General features: G+C 34.5%; 1 protein-coding gene across 3 annotated transcripts in view; it reads left to right on the top strand.

The window, feature by feature from the left end:
* Window positions 1–22,211, top strand: part of LOC139130331 (E3 ubiquitin-protein ligase MYCBP2-like) — a 688,708-nt gene that overhangs the window by 444,640 nt on the left and 221,857 nt on the right. For all 3 annotated transcript variants that reach the window (XM_070696083.1, XM_070696082.1, XM_070696081.1), the window contains exon 38: window positions 4,705–4,909. In XM_070696083.1, coding sequence (XP_070552184.1) covers window positions 4,705–4,909 — 205 coding nt within the window. The remainder of the gene's footprint in view (window positions 1–4,704; window positions 4,910–22,211) is intronic.

Raw genomic sequence — 22,211 nt, 5'->3', positions numbered from 1 at the left:
TTGACCAAAGTTGGCAAAACTTGCTATGTACATTAAAGATACTATGATACAAGATTATTGAAAGTCATTTGACATTTTTTTCAGCCAATTCCCAATATGCATATTTAATGAACCTTCCAAATTAGGGATATATACTGGCATTTACTTGATAAAATTTGGCGAAACATGCTGTGTACATTGATCATTATACCAGGTTATAACAGTATTGAAAGTCATTTTGCATTTTCATGTCAGCTAATTCATAATTTGCATAAATAGCTAACAAGCTTTCACGGTTTGGCATATAGAGCTTGAAGGACTTGACCAAAGGTAATTACACATGCTATATTGTGATACAATGACAGTACTCAAAGAAATTAGTTATTTTTATTTCAGCTAATTACATATTTGAATACTTAATGACCTTTAGAATTGATCTGTGGTGAAATTCATTGTGTTGATCATAACACTTTAAATGTAGCAAAGCATGTAGCAAAGGTTCAAACTTGCACATAAATGCAATATATAATGAAACACGTGAGCATTTTCAGTTCATATCTGGTTGGTCAAAAAATCTTCTTCTCTGAAACCACAAGTCCGATTGATTTGAAACTTGGTATGGAAGTGCATAGGAGTGACCTTTCCCAAATTTGGGCAAATCGTGGTGAAATTTGCATATTTTTAGTTTACACGTCCATAGACTCCCATGTATAAGGCCACGAAAAATAAAAATTTAGTTTCTCATCGTATTCATATTGCAAAAGGATGCAGTGACACAATTTTTAGTCCCCACGGATGAAGTCCAGTGAGCTTATAGATTGGGTCATGTCTGTCTGTTCGTCCATCCGTGAGTCCATCCGTTCACGCAGATATCTCGGATATTTTGACAAAATGTCATGTGACCTTGATGACCTTTGATCTCAAATATACATATTTGTCCATAACTCAGTAACCACAAGTGCTACCACCCTTCATATATGGTATGATGGGACAGCTTGTGACGCCACATATTGTACCTCATTAATTATGTGCATATCTAATTTTGAGCGAGCCAATAGAGCTAGAGGTCTGATTTTTGGTATATAGGGATAACTTAGCAAAACAATTTTTTTGACAAAATGTCACGTGACCTCGGTGACCTTTGACCTCAAATATACATATTTGTCCATAACTCAGTAACCACAAGTGCTACAGCCTTCATGTATGGTATGATGGGACACCTTATAACGCCACATATTGTACCTCATTAATTATGTGCATATCTAATTTTGAGCGAGCCAATAGAGCTAGAGGTCTGATTTTTGGTATATAGGGATAACTTAGCAAAACAATTTTTTTGACAAAATGTCACGTGACCGCGGTGACCTTTGACCTCAAATATACATATTTGTCCATAACTCAGTAACCACAAGTGCTACAGCCTTCATGTATGGTATGATGGGACACCTTAGGACGCCACATATTGTACCTCATTAATTATGCGCATATCTAATTTTGAGCGAGCCAATAGAGCTAGAGGTCTGATTTTTGGTATATAGGGATAACTTAGCAATACAATTTTTTTGACAAAATGTCACGTGACCTCAGTGACCTTTGACCCCAAATATACATATTTGTCCATAACTCAGTAACCACAAGTGCTACAGCCTTCATGTATGGTATGATGGGACACCTTATGACGCCACATATTGTACCTCATTAATTATGCACATATCTAATTTTGAGCGAGCCAATAGAGCTAGAGGTCTGATTTTTGGTATATAGGGATAACTTAGCAATACAATTTTTTTGACAAAATGTCATGTGACTCAATGACCTTTGACCTCAAATATACATATTTGTCCATAACTCGGTAACCACAAGTGCTACAGCCTTCATGTATGGTATGATGGGACACCTTATGACGCCACATATTGTACCTCATTAATTATGCACATATCTAATTTTGAGCGAGCCAATAGAGCTAGAGGTCTGATTTTTGGTATATAGGGATAACTTAGCAAAACAATTTTTTTGACAAAATGTCACGTGACCCCGGTGACCTTTGACCTCAAATATACATATTTTTCCATAACTCGGTAACCACAAGTGCTACACCCTTCATGTTTAGTATGATTGGACGCCTTATGACGCCACATACTGTACCTTAATAATTATGCCTATATCTCATTCTGAGCGAGCCAATAGAGCTGGATGTCTGATTTTTGGTATATAGGGATAACTATAGGAGAGAAATTTTTTGACCAAATGTCATGTGACCTCGATGACCTTTTCCCTAAAATATATGTTTATGTCAATAAATAAGTAACCACAAGTGCTATGTCCTTTGTATTTAGTAGGATGGAAGACCTTATGACAACACACGCTTTACCTCATTAATTATGTACACATCTAATTCTGGGCAAGCGAATAGAGCTAGAGATCTGATTTTTTGGCATATAGGGATTAATTAGCAATATAATTTTTTTTTTTCAAAATGTCATGTGACCTCGATGACCTTTGACTTTGATTATACATATATATGCATATTTCAGTAACCACAAGTTCTATACCCTCCAATTTTGATAGGATATTAGACCTTAAGATGTCACATCTTGTACCTCATTTATAATGCGCATATGTATTTCTTGGCTGGCCAATACTGCTAGAGGTCTGATCTTTTTTCCCGATTTAGAACCATAACTTAGACATGCCTCATGTGTTTCAAATTGGGAACAACAACATAGACCTATGTGCCCATAGATCTCAACATATACACCCCAGTGATACTTCTTAATGACCACATTTTCCTGCCCCATCAAGACTAACACTCCTATTACAAGTGGGGACTATGTCATTGTAAATGACTTGTTGAGTTAATGGTTGTATCACAGTATTGGATATATCTAATTCTGTATTTTTTCCATTTTATATTCTGAATAATTACATTAAACATATTTCACTGTCTCCAGTACATTTCATTTAAGTATTTTCACTTCATGCACTTTATCCTTTTCACACATGTTCAAATATCTGACCAGAGAACAAACACTAAATAGTCCAGGATGGGAGCTACAGTGTCATTGACGCTATTTTTTGTATTTAAGTTGTTTTATCGGTGACATTTTCTTTAGTAACAGTAACTTAAATTAAAATGAAGACAGTGCTTAGTTATCTACAACTTTGTGTAAAATTGAAATCCATTTGCTGCAATGTCTCTCTAATTTGTCTTTTTCCAGAGCTATTTCGTACTCTAGATGGTAGTTGAATTTCACTTGCATCATAAAAGCTGCAAAGTGTGGTTTACTCTGTTTCATTTTCATGGCATAGATGTGTCTTTTGGCTAACAGTAGCAAGTGATTATGAATGTTAGAGTAACCATCAACAACAAAGAGCACTTCATTTAAGTTATGTCTCTCGTGAACAAACTTAGAGATTCGTCGAAAAATGTGTGAAACTCGTTCCAGATTTACAGATGTTGAAAAGATGAAAAGATGTAGAAAAGATGATCTTGTGCCTCGTTGCTGTTTTGTCAGAATGAACAGAGCGGTGATTGTCCATGCCTCTTCTGGATAGATCGTAGTTTGTGTACAGAATATGATGAAGAAGTTTAAACTGGAATTCACGTGTTTTTGTGTCTGTGGCTACCTTAAATGGTAGGCTATATGTAGGAGACCATGGTCCAGTAAAGTCATATTCTCTTTCATAATAGCGTTCATTAATTGGACTTAATTCCTCTTTACTGTAAATGGCGTTTCTGATGCTCTCCCTGGTAACTTTGTGGGAGGGTCGAAAGTTACAATTAAAAAACACAAATTTTTATTCGTATCCATCTTCAAACACCGGCTCAACCAGCAATGGTTTTGGCCACTTAACTCTGAGACATGTAATTGCTCCATAAAGAAGGAGAACTTTGTTCCCTTGGAGGTTTTTGTTGGCTAACTTTTCCCATGACAGATACCCCTCCTCGGTAAGTAAATCAAATATTAATTCAAACCCTTTCTGTCTTAGCTTTGGATTATAGACAGAATTCCCTCCAATTAGAACATTTCTGTTGTTCCAAGTTGTCTGACAAGTAATGTCAATCTTAGAGTCATTGACCGCGACATTGCAGGCCGACCAGGATTCAAGCATTTCTTGGTAGAATCTCGGTAGGGGCAGGCTGAGTGAGTTAATATCGAAGTTACACTTGAATAGGTACTTTCCACCCACAGATTTTAGGCATTGGTCTAGAAAGAGCTTCCAGGGGTGCTCTATGTTTTCATCTAGATACCTTTGATGTATTTATTTAAGATGAATCTATATTAAATGCAAGATGCTACCTCTCTGGAACTTAAATTCTTCAGACTTCTGTCTTCTGTTTTCAGATTGAATAGCTATGTTTTTGTGCAGAGAATCCCCACTTAAAGGAATTACATTACTGAGAATGATCTGCATATGGATGATTGGTATATTTCCAAAAGCTTGTAAAGCTGTGCCTGTATCCTTTCTTAGAATGGATTGCAGAGTTTAAAGCATTCAAGTTGTAGAGTGATTGTTCTGTGGTAGCCATTAAATGCAGACCCTCAAGTTTGGTCCATGTCACTTTACTGCAATGGTAAATGGTATATGTGGTAAATATTCTTAGTCATTGCCTCTCAACTTATGAGACAATGTCATTACTTGTGAATATGGTGCTATATTAATTAAGTTTTCATGACGTAACATCAAAATTTTCCAATGAATTTCTTCTCTTCATGTTTACAGGTACGCTTTCCAGATTGTGTACAGTGGCTATCAATTGAGTTTGATCCTCAGTGTGGTACAGCTCAACCAGAAGACAGCTTGAGATTGTTTATTCCCAACAAAACTAGCAACAAGGATAATTCATCTGGAACTTCACCTCTGGTCCCTGTCTTGACAAAATACTATGGTTCAACAAATTGGCCAACAATGGCACTTTTGTTACCTGGTAAGCACAAAAAGATTTTAATCTATTCTGTTAATTATTGAAAATTTCTCACCAAAAAATGATTCAATTGTTTGCTCACGTGTTGACACACGTGAGCATATGTCGCAGTGATGTCTGTCTGTCTGTCTGTCTGTCTGTCTGTCTGTCTGTCTGTGTACTCAATATCTCAAAAACGGCTCATCAGATCAGAATCAAATCTGGTACATAGATTCAGTTTGCAAATGGCAAGAACTGATTATTTTTTGGTGGGTGTGGCTTGCTTACTTTTTGCTCATTTGCATAATTAATGATTTTAGAAAAAACTGATATATCTTGACAACGACGGCACACAATTTGATGAGATTTGCTACAAATGTTGATCACACCAAGATATATCAGCTTTGAAAGATATTAAGGGGTGACGTGAAAGGTAATTACTAATTTGAATGTTTAATGAAATTTCCTAATTAGGAGTATATATCTGAATGTACTCGATCAAAATTGACGAAACTTGGTATGCATATTGAAGATACTATGATTTGACCTTATTGAAAGTCATTAAGCATTTTTACTTCATCCAAATCCTAATTTGCATATTTAATGAATTTTTGAAATTAAGGATGTATATTTGAATTTACATGACCAAAATTGATGAAACTTGCTATGTACATTAAAGATACTATGATAGAACATTATTAAATGTCATTAAGCATTTTTACATCAGCTAATTCCTAATTTGCATATTTTATGAACTTTCCTAATTAGGGGTATTTATCTGAATTGATGAGACCAAAGTTGATGAAACTGGCTATGTACATTAAAGATACTATGATAGAACATTATTGAAAGTCACTAAGCATTTGAACTTTAGCCAATTCCTTATTTGCATATTTAATGAACTTTCGTAATCAGGGATATTTATCTGTATTGACTAAACCAAAGTTGACAAAACTTGCTATGTACATTAAAGATGCTACATTACGACATTATTGAAAGTCATTAAGCATTTTTACTTCATCCAGCTCCTAATTTGCATATTTAATGAATTTTTGAAATTAGGGATATATATTTGAATTTGCATGACCAAAATTGATGAAACTTGCTATGTACATTAAAGATACTATTATGTAGGCTAACATTATTGAAAGGCATTAAGCATTTTGCTTCAGCCAATTCCTAATGTGTGTATTTAATTAACTTTCCTAATTAGGGACATATACTTGGATTTATTTGATCAAAGTTGGCATAACATGCTATGTACATTGATGATTATACCAGGTTATACCAATATTGGAAGTCATTTCGCACTTAAGTTTTCATGTCAGCTAATTTATAGTTTGCATATCTAATCAGCTTTCAAAGTTTGGAATATATAGTTTGAAGGACTTGACCAAAGGCAATTACACTTGCATATAAAGTGGTGATACAGTGACAGCGGTCAAAGAAGTCAATTATTTTTATTTCAGCTAATTACATATTTGAATACTTAATGACCTATAGAGTTAATCTATGTTTAATATTGTTTATTATGTTGATCATAATACTTTCAATGATGTTGCAAACATGCGGCAAAGTTCAAATTTACACATAACTGCAATATATAATGAAACGCGTTAACATTTACAGTTCATATCTGGTTTTGATATTTGTACAAGTATTCCTGTTGAATTCAAACTTCTTAAAATTGCCATGAAAATTGCATCTGTATAGTTTTTAGCATAGTTTCATTTTTTGCTCACGTGTTGACACACATGAGCATATGTCGCAGCGATGTCTGTCTGTCTGTCTGTCTGTCTGTCTGTCTGTCCGTGTACTCATTATCTCAAAAACGGCTCATCAGATCAGAATCAAATCTGGTACATAGATTTAGTTTGCAAATGGCAAGAACTGATTAGATTTGGTGGATGTGGCTTGCTTACGTTTTGCTCATTGGCATAATTAATGATTATAGAAGAAACGGATATATATTGACAACGACTGCACACAATTTGATGAAATTCACTACAAATGCTGATCACACCAAGATATATCAGCTGTGAAAGGTACGAAGGGGTGACATAAAAGATAATGGATAATTTGCATATTTAATGAACTTTCCTCATTAGAGATATATATCTGATTTGACTCGATCAAAATTGACAAAACTCGGTATGTATATTGAAGATACTATGATGTAACATTATTGAAAGTCATTAAGCATTTTTACTTCATCAAACTCTTAATTTGCATATTTAATGAACTTTTGAAATTAGGGATATTTATTTGAATTGACTAAACCAAAATTGATGAAACTTGCTATGTACATTAAAGATACTATGATATAACATTTTTGAAAGTCATTAAGCATTTTTACTTCAGCCAGATACTTATTTGCATATCTAATAAACTTTCGTAATTAGATATATGTATCTGAATTGACTTGACCAAAGTTGATGAAACTTGTTATGTACATTGAAGATACTATGATATAACATTATTGAAAATCATTGAGCAGTTTTATTTTAGCCGATTCCTTATTTACATATTTAATGAACTTCACTAATTAGGGATATATATCTGAATTGACACGACTGAAGTTGATGAATCTAGCTACATATATTGAAGATACTATAAAACAACATTATTGAAAGTCACTAAACTTGTTTACTTCAGCTAATTCCTAATTTGCATATATAATGAACTTTCCTAATTAGGGATATTTATCTGTATTGACTAGACCAAAGTTGACAAATTGCTTTTTACAAAGAATTGACAAAACTTGCTATGTACATTAAAGATAGTATGATACAACATTGAAAGTCATTAAGCATTTTTACTTTAGCCAATTCCTTATTTGCAAATTTAATGAGCTTTCCTAATTAAGGATATTTATTCTGTCTTAACTAGACCAAAGTTGACGAATTGCTTTTTACATTAAAGATACTATGATACGACATTATTGAAAGTCATTTAACATTTTTACTTCAGCCAATTCCTAATTTGCACATTTCAAGTTAACATTTCAGTCAATTCCTAATTTGCATATTTTAATGAACTTTCCTGATTGAGGATATATACTTGGCTTTAGAATCAATCTGTGGTGAATATTATTCATTATGTTGATCATAACACTTTCAATGAAGTTGCAAACGTGGTGAAGGTTCAAATTTACACATAACTGCAATATAATGAAACACGTGAGCATTTTCAGTTCATATCTGGTTCTTCACAATAATTCTTCTTTGAATCCACAATTGCATAAATCTGATTGCTTTGAAATTTGGTTCGTAGGCCCCTAGGGATTGTTTGTCACTATCTGATTTTGTGTCAGTTGTATCTACAGAGAAGGAAATAATTACCTGCCTGGACTGAGTAGGTAAATTTTTAACTGAGAAAGTAAAATACCCAATTGTGAATTGAAATAAGTTTTGATATTTGTTTTACTGAAATCAGAAACGAGGTATACCAGGTATTCATTATGCCAGACATGAGTATCAGGGCAACTTTTTCATTTTCATGGGCAGACAGACAACTGTTCAAAAATTACCTGCCTAGATTTTGGTGGTTGTTTTCCATATTTTGTCTACACTGGTTTCTAGCTGTAATATTGAAGAAATTTGGTGAAACCCTTTTAAGCTCATTCAAACTGGAGGTGATGCAAGAAGATCAAGCCAAGTAGTTATAAACTCATAATGATACCTCTAATATTAAATGTTATGTTACATGATCAATGTACTGTTAGGGGTTCATCTGTTTACATGCTGTAAATAAAAAATCACTCAAGAATCGTTTTTAGCTCACATTTGATTATACCAATGTGAGATTATCGTATAAGCTTAAGTCAGTGGCGTCTGTATGTAATGTGTGTATGTATGTACATATGTACAGTATGTCCGTCAACTTCAAAAACTCACGAATTGCTGCTCTTTTAAGTGCGGTATTTGGTCTGTGGATGCATCCTGGGCTGCAGATGGGATTTTGTTCAAATGAAGTTTGCAGTGCCCAAATTATGCAAATGAGCTTAAAAAATGTGAAAATGGTCAAAACTCAATAACTCAAGAACAACTGGTTTGATTGCTTTGAAAATTAGTATGCAAGTACCTTAGGTAGACCTTATACAGTTTTAAGTATATCGTCAAGATATCTTGAATTTTGTATTTTTGCTGAATTTTTTGGTTATTTTCCTCATTTTAAGTAAAAATTATTCTTCTTTGAAACCGCCAGCCCAGTTTCTCTCAAATTTAGGCTAGATGTTTGCAAGGGTGTTACCCTTCTAATTTGTTGAAATTACAACAAAATTGGAAAAATTACTGTTTTTGGGCAATTTTTGTCATTTTTAGTCCCAACAGACACCGTCAGGGGGGACTTATAGGTTTGGTCATGTCTGTGCGTCCGTGCGTCCGTCCGTTCACACAGATATCTCAGAGATGCAAGAAGCTATTTCATTCAAACTTGGTACAAGGATTACTTCATATGTCATACAGATGCACATTGATTTGTTTTGTGATACGATCCGATATGGCCGCCAGGTGGCCATTTTATTACAATATTTTCATGTACAGAGCCATAACTCAGACATGTTTCAACGGATTTTATTCAAAGTTGGTACAAGGACATTGAGCAATGTCATAGATATGCACGTCAATTTGTTTTGTGATACCATCTGACATGGCCGCCAGGTGGCCATTTTATAACGATTTTTTCATGTACAGAGCCATAACTCAGACATGTTTCAACCGATTTTATTCAAAGTTGGTACAAGGACATTGACCTATGTCATACATATGTACGTCGATTTGTTATGTGATACGATCCAATATGGCCACTAGGCAGCCATTTTGTTACGATGTTTTATGTACAGAGCCACAACTTGGACATGTTTCGACCGATTTTATTCAAAGTTGGTACAAGGAGATTGACTAATGTCATACATATGCATGTCAATTTGTTATGTGATATGATACAATATGGCTGCCTTGCGGCCATTTTGTTACGATTTTTTCATGTACAGAGCCATAATACTCTCAGGCATATCTCAACCGATTTTATTCAAAGTTGGTACAAGGACATTAACCTAAGTCATACATATGTATGTCAATTTGATTCATGATATGATCCAATATGGCTGCATGGCAGCCATTTTGTTACAATTTTTTCGTGTCCTTAGCCAAACTTGGGCATGTCTCAACTAATTTTATTTACCTATTTTATTCAAACTTAGTACAAGGACATTGACCAATGTCATACATATGCACATTGATTTGTTTTATGATACAATCCAATATGGCCGCCGTGTGGCCATTTTTTTTCTGATTTTTTCATGTCGGGAACCATAACTCAGACATGTATCAAGCAAATTTATTCAAAGTTGGTACAAGGACATTGACTTATTTATACATATGTATGTTGATTGTTTACACGAGATGGTCCAATATGGCTACATGGTAGCAATTTTGTTATGGTTGTTTCATGTTGAGAGTCATAACTCTGGCAAGTCTCAACTGATCTTATTCAAAGTTGGTATGTGGACATTTACTTACGTCATACATATACATGTTGATTTTTTAAACAGTAAGATCAAATATCGCTGCATGGCGGTGATTTTGTTACAATTTTCAAATGTACAGAGCCATAACTCAGACATATTTCCACCAGTATCATTCAAAGTTGGTACAAGGACATTGACCTATTTCATACATATACTCGTCAATTTGTTTCACGTCATGTAGCAGTAACATGTCAATTATTGAAGTATCATAAGTAGGCTGATATGTCAAGAAATATGTACTGCATCAAATTCATGAAACTTTATACAGATGTTAACTGATATTAAGCTCACATTGCTTTAACATTGAAAAAGACATTTATCAGTGTCATTTTAATTAATTTAGAATTGCATAAGTAATGAACTTTCCTAATTAGGGTGATATAGCCACAAATTAATACAACGTCAAATGTGATGAAACTTGATACAGATGTTGATCTCATAGTGTTGTAAATACTGCATCAAACTTTATGAAATATGGTACCAATGATAATCTGTTCAGTGTTAGAATTGTATGCAAAAATGTTTTGCAACATCCTGTTGATTAATTCCTAGTTGACTCATTTTATGACCTTTAGGATGGTGGCCTACATTGGTTTTATGTTTTCATCACCATGGAACTCATTCTTGGCCATTGAGCGCCATCTGTATCAAAGTATTTTTATCACAGACCTAATTAATGAAGAGGACTCTATCCTCTCTGAGGACATGTAATCAAAGTACCCATTAAGAAGTGGGGACTGTGTCATCAACGATGACTTGTTGGTCAAAAAAATCGTAAAAACTATTTTCTTTTTAAAGCCCCTGGACAGACAGCTTTTATATTTGGTGTACAGATGTCCATGCAGGGATGACAATAGTTAGATATGTGGAAGTTGTCCTGAAATATACAAATTTGTATTTTTAAGATAATTTTGTGATTTTTGGTCAAGAAAACTTGTTCTCAAAATTACTTGTCTGATAGCTTTGTAATTTGGTACAAAAGTCCCGAAAGATGTTATTAGATAAATTTTCTGCTAAAAGTGTTGGGAAGACCCCAAATTTTTATACTTTAGGTAATTTTCTCAGTTTGTGTGACCTTAAATGACCTACACCAACCCAGGATATGTTGTGAGACAGTTTCGAAGGCTGTGAACATAATTTTGTCATATTTGGTATCAATTCGTAGTAAAATTTGATCCACAAAACAAAGCTGAGGTAAATTTTTTCATTGCGGATCAATTTTTGCAACATTTCCATGAAAGACACACAAGAACTGATGAAAAATTTGGATCCAGGATAATTCCAGATGTCATAATCACTCCCCACAGTGCAAGGCATTCCACTCTCTGTAACTAATTTAAGTGCTGTTTACATTTGAATGATAGCACTCATAGCATTGATTAAAAAATGCCCAAGGTTGTAAATATATTTCCTGCCATCTGGCCTTATAAACAAAGGGATAGAACATTTGATATTCAGGTGGGGGTAGGGTCTAGAAGATTGATGAGGTAGCATTATTTCTTACCAGATCCCTTGTACATTTTTTCCCACTCTTTATTTTTTCCCCACTCTTCCAACCTTTTCTTTTTAGTCCTTTGGGCCTCTGGCCCAAAGGACTAATGTGATGACGCGGCCTCTGTTGTCGCATACAGTGGGCCGTATGCTGTGGACGCAGGTATCTCAGAAACGCTTCAGTAACTTTTTCTGAAATTCGTTCTGGTGGTCACTTGGGCATGTATCTCAAACGGTCTTTTTTCTTTTTTTGATTGAATCATTTTAAAGTCACTTTTTAGCTTTTTTGTGAAAACCACTATTTTCAATTTTTCCTCAAAACCACTGATTTGATTATTGTGATGTTTGGCATGGGTGTTCGTATAGTTGAAATGTCGTCAGAAATGTTCAAACTTTGGTGATACATGCCTTGTATTATTTTTAAACAATATTTTTATTTTGTATTTAGTAGATTTTGACTCACTTTCGCTAAAGCTACTGTCTGTGCATGCGCACAACTAGGACAAAATCTGAGTTGAAGAATCGAAACGGACGCCATCTTGTTTCTCGGTCTGGGCACATTTTTTACGGTGTAAACGTTTCACTGTGTATTTCAATATGTTCTATAGTTATGAAGTTGACAGTGATGCTCTTTTGCAGCTGTTGTGTATTTTTTGGTACGAAAGGCGCCCTTGATCGACTGAAGAATGATGGCCTCCGTAGGCGATAAACACCGGTACCAGCAGGCATATCAGTTCTACTGAGGAAGTAATCCACTGGCCCGTATAGGTCATGTCAGGGGCTCACTTAGGGGAGAACCACTTGATTTCTTTGGGGGGGTATGGAGGATTTTGAGAAAAAAAAATTGTCACCAGGTGAAATAAAAGAAAAAAATTAAGCCTGTAATGGCTTGAGAAAAAAAAATTCTCATAACAGACAGAAATAAAAAAGGAATTGTCACAATGCAGTTGAAATGAGCAAAATTTTGGAAACTTCATTCTCATGTATTCTTTGCTGGCATGCTGCCATAGGCAGCGCAAATGTTTGTACCACAAGCAATTCTTATGTGTTTTTTTTCCAGCACTTATGATATAAGCATTCACTACTTTACACCTCAGTGCACTCGATGTTTTCCTTCCCTTTTCTGACCCAAGAAATCATATTTCAGGATTTCTGTTGCAATATCTCAATGGTATAGGCAATATCTAGATGGGACTATTTGACTTCTGTAAATTGTGAAAATTTAAAACACAAGACAGGAGTCAATAAACTAGTGTTAAAACCAATACATTATTCTCTCAATATAAATACGTTAGAAAGATTACAAGTTGACAATGAAAAATTGAGGAACAACAAATATAATGAAATACAATGTGTGAGCCTTGTTTCTCTGACCACAAAAGATAACATCTCCCCTGAGAACTTAAAGGAATTGACTGTTTTAAAGAAAAGCAGGTATAGTACTGATCACAGTTGATTTGCCAAAAAAGTGTTCTATAATTTAAAGTTGTATATATACTAGACTTTCCATTTTGTTGTCATTTGTTGGAATGTAAAATGAATACATAAAACCATCCTGTGATATGTGAAACACTGGCTTAAATTTGAAAATTGCACTGCTACTCCATTTGAAAAAAAAATTGATGCATGTCTGACAGTAGAAATAAAAAAATGCTGTCTCTCTGACAAAAAAAGAGTTCCCATACCCACTTCCTGCATACCCCCCGAAATCTAATGGTTCTCCCCTTAGTATGCGCATGCGCATATAACAAGTTAGCGTTGTTTTGCAAGGACTTTGAAAAATCAAACCGACGCCATCTTCTTTCTCGATATGGTGCGAATTTTGACGTTTTAAAGTTTTTAGCGTGTATTTGATGATGTTTTGTAAATATGAAGTTCACAGTGATGGTACTTTTGTTGCTTTCATGTATTTTTTGGCACGAAATGCTCATTCGATAGACTGAAGAATGATGGCCTCCGTAGCCCAGTACCGGCGAATCCATCATTACTTTAGCGAGGCAATCCCACCGGCGGCCCGTACTAATAGCTGGGTGAGAGCGAGGGAACGCTCTGTCCTTCTACCTCCATGTCATAACAAACTAGCGTCGTTTTATGTTGATGTACTGTCCTTTCGACACAGCGATAACTTTTAGTGTTCTGTTGCTTATTTTGGGTAATTTCGACAGTTGTGCATTGATTTTGACATCATTGTTGACTTCGATCGCTAAAGACAGTGTGTGCTTATGTTGACCGATTTACTAAGGAAGTACGCGCACTTCAGAATCACGGCATAATCCGACATGGTAATTTGGCATGATCATCAGATCATACATGATCCGAGATCGCACTTTAGCAAGGTCACGATAACTAATGTTGTTTGTTTCACTGTCGTTTAATACCTATATTTCCACTAAAAGACCATTAGAATTTCCTCCTGGCTACTTTGAAATCATGCACTGGCATGCATGTAGTTGTCAACATCACTATGCTTGAATGTAGTAGACTCTTACTATGAATATATCGACCGTCACTGCATATTGCATATGCGTGCAAGTCACTCCATATCATATCAAAAAATGTAGTATTGCGACGTTTGAGCTGCCAGAAGGCAGAATATACAGTTTACGAGAAAGTTATCTTACATGTAAAACTCAGTTCTACTGTGAACAAAATGCAAACTATGTTGTATAACTATCATGGATAGCATAATATTTTGTACCTATCACCGCGTCAGAAAATCAGAAGGAAACAACCAGTCAGACAAACTGTGGTCAGGATGATACTGTCCAATTTTAATATTTGTCTCTCGGCACACACCAGAAACTCATGACTGTAAAACAACATTTCCATATAATTGTATATTCAGTTTTTATATTTAGTTTGCTTTTCACCATATTGTATGCCCTTCCCTGCACTACATAATTCAAAATTAAATATTGTTTTTGGCCTATACATACTTGAGGGGTAAGCTTATTTAGTCTCATACATTAAAGATGCACTGTTGACCTACAGAGTCCAAACTTTTTATCATTGTATTGTAGATAGGTGTACACTCCAAATACTAAGTACAAGTGTGGTGAGTGTAACAAGCAAATGTTTTTTAGTCAATGGCCCAAATTTATTTTCTATTTGATGGACAATAAATACATGTGTAATCAATGCTAACAATCCAGTTTAAGTAATTTGGTTTAGATTAGCCATTGTCCATTATATTACAATAGTTTGTTCACCGTTTCCTGTTTTAGATATTGTTGATCCTATTGAGTCCCATCTCTTATTCTTAATTTACTTTCACACATATCAAAGTTGTTGATACTTAGAATCCACACTTGAACTTATGCTGGAGCAGTAACCAACCAGTTCAAAAAACTTTCATTTATGTCCAAACAATTTGACTTCTTGCCAAATTTCACATTTATGGAAATAATAAACAGTAAGGAGGTACAAAGGACGTCGGTGCCCCCGGGTCCCATGTTGTCAAGCCTTCTCTGGCTATTTTTTTTGACATTTGCTTATGTATGTAGGATCTGCTTGTCCTATAGCTATAGAAGTTGATATGCATGTTCCTAAAGATGACCTCCAGTACCTAAATTGAAGACCATATGTGCTGTTGTCATTCTTGTTTTTCTGGTTTAAATATTTCTTGAATAGACCAATTCAAACTGAATGTGAGCACACTGTCCTTGACGGTATTTTTGTTTAATTTTATCAAGATTCTGAAGAGTAAATGGGAGTAATGGCTATAAACAATATGTCAAAACTGTCATCTTTTGTATTCAATCATGCTCATTGCCATTCAGTTAGTTGCTGAAGACATATCACCTCAAAGAATGACAACAAATTTTGTTTTTAATGCTTGTTTGTGTACAGAATCAAATATTGATAGATACCAATATGCATAGGATAAAAGAGTAATTTTATGCTCTTTAACTAGTAAGGCAAGTGGTGCGAAGGTGTCATATGTCTAGAGTATAAGTATTTGAGTGATATGATAATGTTGTGATAATAGGACCAAAGTATTCCTTCTATTTATATAACTCCTGTTCCATGTAGTGCAGCAACACATTCTGGTGACAGGGTGATTTACAGTTTTTAGCTACTATAGACTATAGTCTATAGAAGCTATTGGGATGAGTATCCGTCCGGCGTCAGTCTGTATGTATGTATGTATGTATGTATGTATGTATGTATGTATGTCCGTTTGTGAGGCGTCCGTCCACTCAAATATCTTGAGAACCGCAGTACTCACTGATTTGATATTTGTTGTGTAGATGAAAATATGATTTTGAGAAACTAATTTTTTTCATTTTTTGATATTGTTGAAAATAGGCAAATTAATGCCAAAAAAGGCGTTTTTGGTAAAAAATCTTCTTCTTCATAACCACTGGTCAGACAGCTTTGTTATTTGGTATACAGGTCCCTAGGGACAACCCAACTTAGATTTGTTCAAATTGTGATGAAATATGCAAATCTGTATTTTTAAGGAATTTTTATTGTCATTTTTGATCAAAATTTGACTTACATTGTATGTAATTCTTGTACTGTATAAACCCTATCAATTCACCCAGAAAAAAATAATTAATATGATTTTAAATAATTGAATTAATTAGGAAATCATCAAAGCCAAAATAATTTTAGTGTAGAATTATCACAAAGTTCAACTTTTTTGACAGTTCATAGTGAAATGCTTACCATCTTGGAGGATTAAAACATGTAAAGGCAACTTTCTTGAATCCCAACTTTGAGATATTCTGAACTGTCATTTATTGTGCCCTGCATGTTATCTAAAAGAAATTGCTCAAATTGTTTGTCATGATAGGGTGGTCAAATAAATAGAGATAGAGAAAGTTCTAATTTCCATTTATGGTTGACTTGGTAAGGATAAAATAAAATTACTTTTTGAGGAAAAAAATAGAGTGGTGAATTAAAAGAGTGGTCAAAGTGATAGGGTTTTTATGTAAAGCTGGGCTGTAAGATTCCTCATGTGCTATTTATAGCAATTATGCAATCTGTGTAAACAGTGCAATGAAAGTGTTACATGATGCTTTTGATGACCTTGAACTTCTTAAGTTTCAAACATTTGTCTCTTCAGTGTGCTTTCTCTGAGTACTTACAGTCTCAACTCATTCAACAGAACTTACTTACAATCATGTTAATTTGAAAGTTAAAATGTGCTTCGTTAATAGGATGAAAATACTGATAAAAAGATAACCAGCTTAAGATTCTTTATAAGCTGACAGATACGCTGTTTTTTTATGACGAAAATCTTGATTTAAGCAAGTCTTGTTTACTTTAATTAGAATGTAATTAACTCTCCTTTATTAGCTACTATAGACTAATATAGTCTATAGAAGGTATTGGGATGGGTATCTGTCTGGCGTGCACTGTCAGTATGTCAGTATGTATGTATGTATGTATGTATGTATGTATGTATGTATGTATGTCCGTTTGTGAGGCATCTGTCCTCTCAAATATCTTGAGAACTGCAGTACTTACTGATTTGATATTTGTTGTGTGGATAAAATATATGATTTTGAGAAACTCTTTTTATTAATTTTGATATTGTTGAAAATATGCAAATTAGCACCAAAAAAGGCTTTTTTGGTAAAAAGTCTTCTTCATAACCACTGGTCAGACAGCTTTGTTATTTGGTATACAGGTCCCTAGGGATAACCCAACTTAGATTTGTTAAAATTGTGATGAAATATGCAAATCTGTATTTTTACGGAATTTTTTTTTCCACTTTTGGTCAGGCCATCCTGAAATGAGCTATCAAAGATATCCACCTTCTTCATCAATACATGTGTCACAGAAGGTTATTCTCTACATCACACAGCAGAGCTCTGTCAACTGTTGAGTCGCTTATTTTTTCAAAACCGCTGGTCGGACAGCTTTAATATTTGGTTTACAGGTCCCTAGGATGACCTTAGTTAGATAATTTCATACAGTCAGGAAATACTTAATTTTGTATCCATGTGTATAGTAGCTTCAGGGACTTTGGCCCTATGTTTACATACTGAACCCATCAGTTTATTTCATATGATATGTTAAGGTAAAGTGCGACGAATTCAGACACGCACGCGCTTTAGAACGTTTCTGCGCAGATTTGACTCCAGCCTGCCGCAAATGGGTTATTTTGTAGCGCATGTATTTAACATCACCTGTCATTGTTGAAATTGCGCTTTTACCTAATTTTTTGACCCAGTCTCTTAGAAATACATGTGACTTATAACGGTGACATATTTTGACCCCCTAGGAAGCTTGTTTTTATTCAATATGAGTGAAAAATTAACATTTCTCTCCCATTTACATGGCACATAAACACCCATTCACCTGGAGATATTGTAAAAAGTAGCATGGTGACACCCTTTCATTAAAAGTGTAAACTAAATGGTATTATGTCAGGATTTTATTCGCCAAGTTGGGTCAAAATGACACCATTCAAAGCGACAGAAAGAAAGTTCGAAAATTATGTAGTGATGTAATTTCGATATCGTCATTTTGTAATCGATACTTATGTTAAAATTTCTTTACAAACATCATGAAAACTATACCTTCAATAGATATGGATCTTAAAACTTGGTATTTATTAACATTAACTCATTTGCTAAGCGTTTTATAATTGCTTTCTTTAGTTTAAGTGAATTACATCATTTTTAGCTCCCATGTATGCATATATATATGCAAATGGGAGGTATTCTTATAAGGTGGAAAAATGTCGTCTGTATGTATGTATGTATGTATGTACGTACGTATGTATGTATGTATGTATGTATGTATGTCCGTCCACATCAAAAACTCCTAAACCGTAGCACCTACTGTCTTAATATTTGGTGTACAGGTGCACCTAGGGGTGGAGATGTGAATTTGTTCAAATGAACATGTCAGTGCCAAAAATATGCAAATGAGGGGAAAAAAGGAAAAATCCTGCAAAAATGGCTAAAACTCAGTAAGCATTGGTCAGATTTGGTTGAAACTTGGTATGCAGTTTTCTTTAGGTATTCTAAATTATGTGTGCAAAAATTGGGATGAAATTTGCATGTTTGTATTTTTAGGGTATTTTTTCTGTTTTTAGTAAAAAAATCTTGTTCTCTGAAATCACTCATCTGATTGCTATGAAACTTAAAATTCATGTTCCTCAGGATGACCTCAGTCATGCTTATATAAATTGTATTGATATTGTCATATTCGTAATTTTGGGGCAATTTCCCAATTTTTGATAAAAATTTTTTTTTATCCAAAAAGTACTGATTTGATAAAAATTTTCGATACAATTTTTGCCTTTTTGGTCAAAAATTTTCTCCTAAAACTTCTGATCTGGTAGCTTTGATATCTAGTGTACAGGTTCCTAGGGTTTATGTTAATTAGATATATTTAAAATTAGGATGAAATCTGCAATTTTGTATTTTGGGGGGCAATTTTTCTCATTTTTGGTCAAAAAATTTGTTTCTCAAAATTTACCAGTTTGATTGCTTTGATATTTAGTAAACCAGTTCTTAGGGTTTTTGTTAATAAGATATATTGAAATTAAGTTGAAATCCGGAATTTTGAATTTTTGGGGCAACTTTGTGAAACTGTCAGTTTTACTGGGATATCTTTCATTTTGTATTTTTAAGATTTTTGGGGGTAATTTTATACCTACTGGAACTAAGAGTATATAATGTGGTGATTTAGTTAGCATTTGATATGGTAAACTGTATTTGGTGTTGAAATGCGGTAAAAAATCCTGGCAGATTGTGAAAAAATTCCAAACAAATGCCAATAAAAAATTCAGCCTTAGATGGTTTGACAAAAAGAAAAGGTGGGAGAGTGGGGGAAAAAGAATGTACAATGGATCGGATAAAAAAGATAATGTACCTCATTGATCTTCCAGACACCGTCCCTTATCAAATGGTCCACCCCGATGTATTTTTGCGCGCAATTAACCATGCAGTGTATTTTAGTTTAAGATGTCAAGTTAGGTAAGGATTTGAAAGGAATAGTCAAAATCACCACAGAAAATCTCTTGTGTCATCATCCTTGTGTAATTGGTTAAGTTTGTAAGTTGTTCCAGATGTGGATGCACCAGCTGTTCTTGAAGAAAACAATGTTTACTTTTCCCTGTAGGGTTTCTGAGTTGATAATTGTTTGTTGAAATTTCTCGATGTATCTGGTGTATGGGCAAAGTGTAAACTTTGGTTGCATGTTATGTATTTCAGTCTATGTCAAATATTGTAAATGAAAAATCAAGAACAGTTTGCTGTGTGCTTGTAAAAGATAACATATTTGTCAGTACATAAACTGCCTTGCAGATTGATTGTCTTAGAGATTATCACAGAAGTAGAAAAGGAAAAGAAACTAGTCAAGTTGCTGTAACATATTCACTCTCAGTGCCTGTATAGGCCTATACTTAACTATTTTATCATTACATTCAGCTTTTTGTTATATCTTTGTCACTCTCCATGGGCCAAGGCACACTTGGGGTCAATGTCATCACTCTGTGCCAGTCTGTGTATGTCAGTCTGTCTCTATGTATGTCCATGTTTCATACAATTGTTGACTTGTTTTGATAACTATATGGGAGCGAACAGTGATGTTGTCACTATTTTTATTTATTTCTAACGACGCCATTTTAACGCCCATTTCCAGGGAAACGAGCGTGGTGACCCCCATTTTTTATTTCATTATTGCACTTGCTCAACTTCCAAGAATATTTGTGCAAAGTTTCAAGAAAATGACACCACAACCTAATTTTGACGTAATTCGTAGTACTTCACCTTAAGTGTGTATGGTATAGTATAAATGTTTCAAGTCATAATGCGCAATTTATAAAGGTACTAGCCAAAGAGATATAATTTGCTCATGTGCCAGATGATAATATATCCCACCAGGAAAAGATGACTTTTCCCTGTCATTGAGCTTTGACTATGTAATGAAAAGGGTGTAAATGCAAGAAAACAAAGCCATTACGATACTTTTGTGTGGTTTCCATGGCGAAGTGAAATTTTACGTCTACATTTTGGTAGTGGCAGAGTTTGAATGCAAAACTTGGAACATTTACTGTGGTTCTATGATTTATCCAGACACCAAACTTATCCAGACACCAAACTTGCTAATTACCCATCAACTTTGCTGATGATCGGTAATTACCAAAGCACTATTGTAATTCTCCTTAAACTTTATGCTTGATCTGGCTGCAATAACTCCATGGATGGCAAAGTGTAAACACAGACACTGACAACTACAGTGCATACAGTGATAGCATAAACCAGTTTGAGACATGAGTTTGCACTCAAAGTATTCAACAGTGTACCCAGACAAAAAATTAATTGCTGAATAAAGTTATGAAAATGGCACAGGACAAATACAGCTTGCAATGCAGAAAACCTGCCGACTGCACCAAAAAGATTTCTGTAACCTCAATGGACATTGTCCATAAACGCTCAATTCATGCTGATTTAAGCTTAATTATGAACACCACTCCAACTTTCAATCACTTTCCTGAATCGACGTACACCCAAAAAAATTGTAAAGGAAGGAAAAATACAGAAAAGATTTACAATCCCTTGATCTCCATGGCATTCTTCAATCACATTTATGCTGATAAACAACCATTGCGAAAAGGCAGCAAAACTCGGCGACATTTCTGAGCTAAACTGACACAGTATTCATATCCCTGCATCAAATTAAACTGAATACACAATCCCCGGATCAGGGATATTTTGGTGAAATTTCCACATGAATCATATCTAACATAAAAAAAAATAAACATGAAACAAAGACATTATGTGTTTTGCAGATGAACAGCACAGTGTGAACTGCAAAGTGGCATGTGCATTGCCTGCACGTATAAGCAACTCCACATACTACAGTATCAAATAGTCTGCATCTTGTGAAAACAACAACTGGCAGTGAAACTTATAATAGTCACTGGTAAAGTTATAATAGTCACCGGTAAAAACTCTTCACACATGAAAGGATAATTGCTTCAAACAAATGAAATTGCAGGTTTTAGAGGATGAAAACCAAGTTACATTGTTGTGGACTTCAATGGAAAATAAACAATGGGGGATGCGCAGAGTGGGACTATATTTACTTGACAGGGCGGAGGGTCACAGGATCATAAATGTACTGTAAAACGTGCGATTTTCCACACAATACTGTCACGGGAATTCCAATGTCCCCTTGTTTTAACATCTTTTAAGGTGGAGCTGCATGTTGCCAACACAGTTTTTTTCAAAGCAATATTTCTCATCAGATATGACAAGGAACCCCCTCAAACTATATATTTTCAAAAAGGAGAGACTCTAAAGTTTAGTATGGTAGCAGTAGTTTACTCGAAAGATG

This window comes from Ptychodera flava, chromosome 4 (genome assembly GCF_041260155.1).
Source record: "Ptychodera flava strain L36383 chromosome 4, AS_Pfla_20210202, whole genome shotgun sequence".
NCBI lineage: Eukaryota > Metazoa > Hemichordata > Enteropneusta > Ptychoderidae > Ptychodera > Ptychodera flava.
Note: the sequence above shows the minus strand (reverse complement) of the source record. Positions and strands in the feature narration are given on the sequence as shown.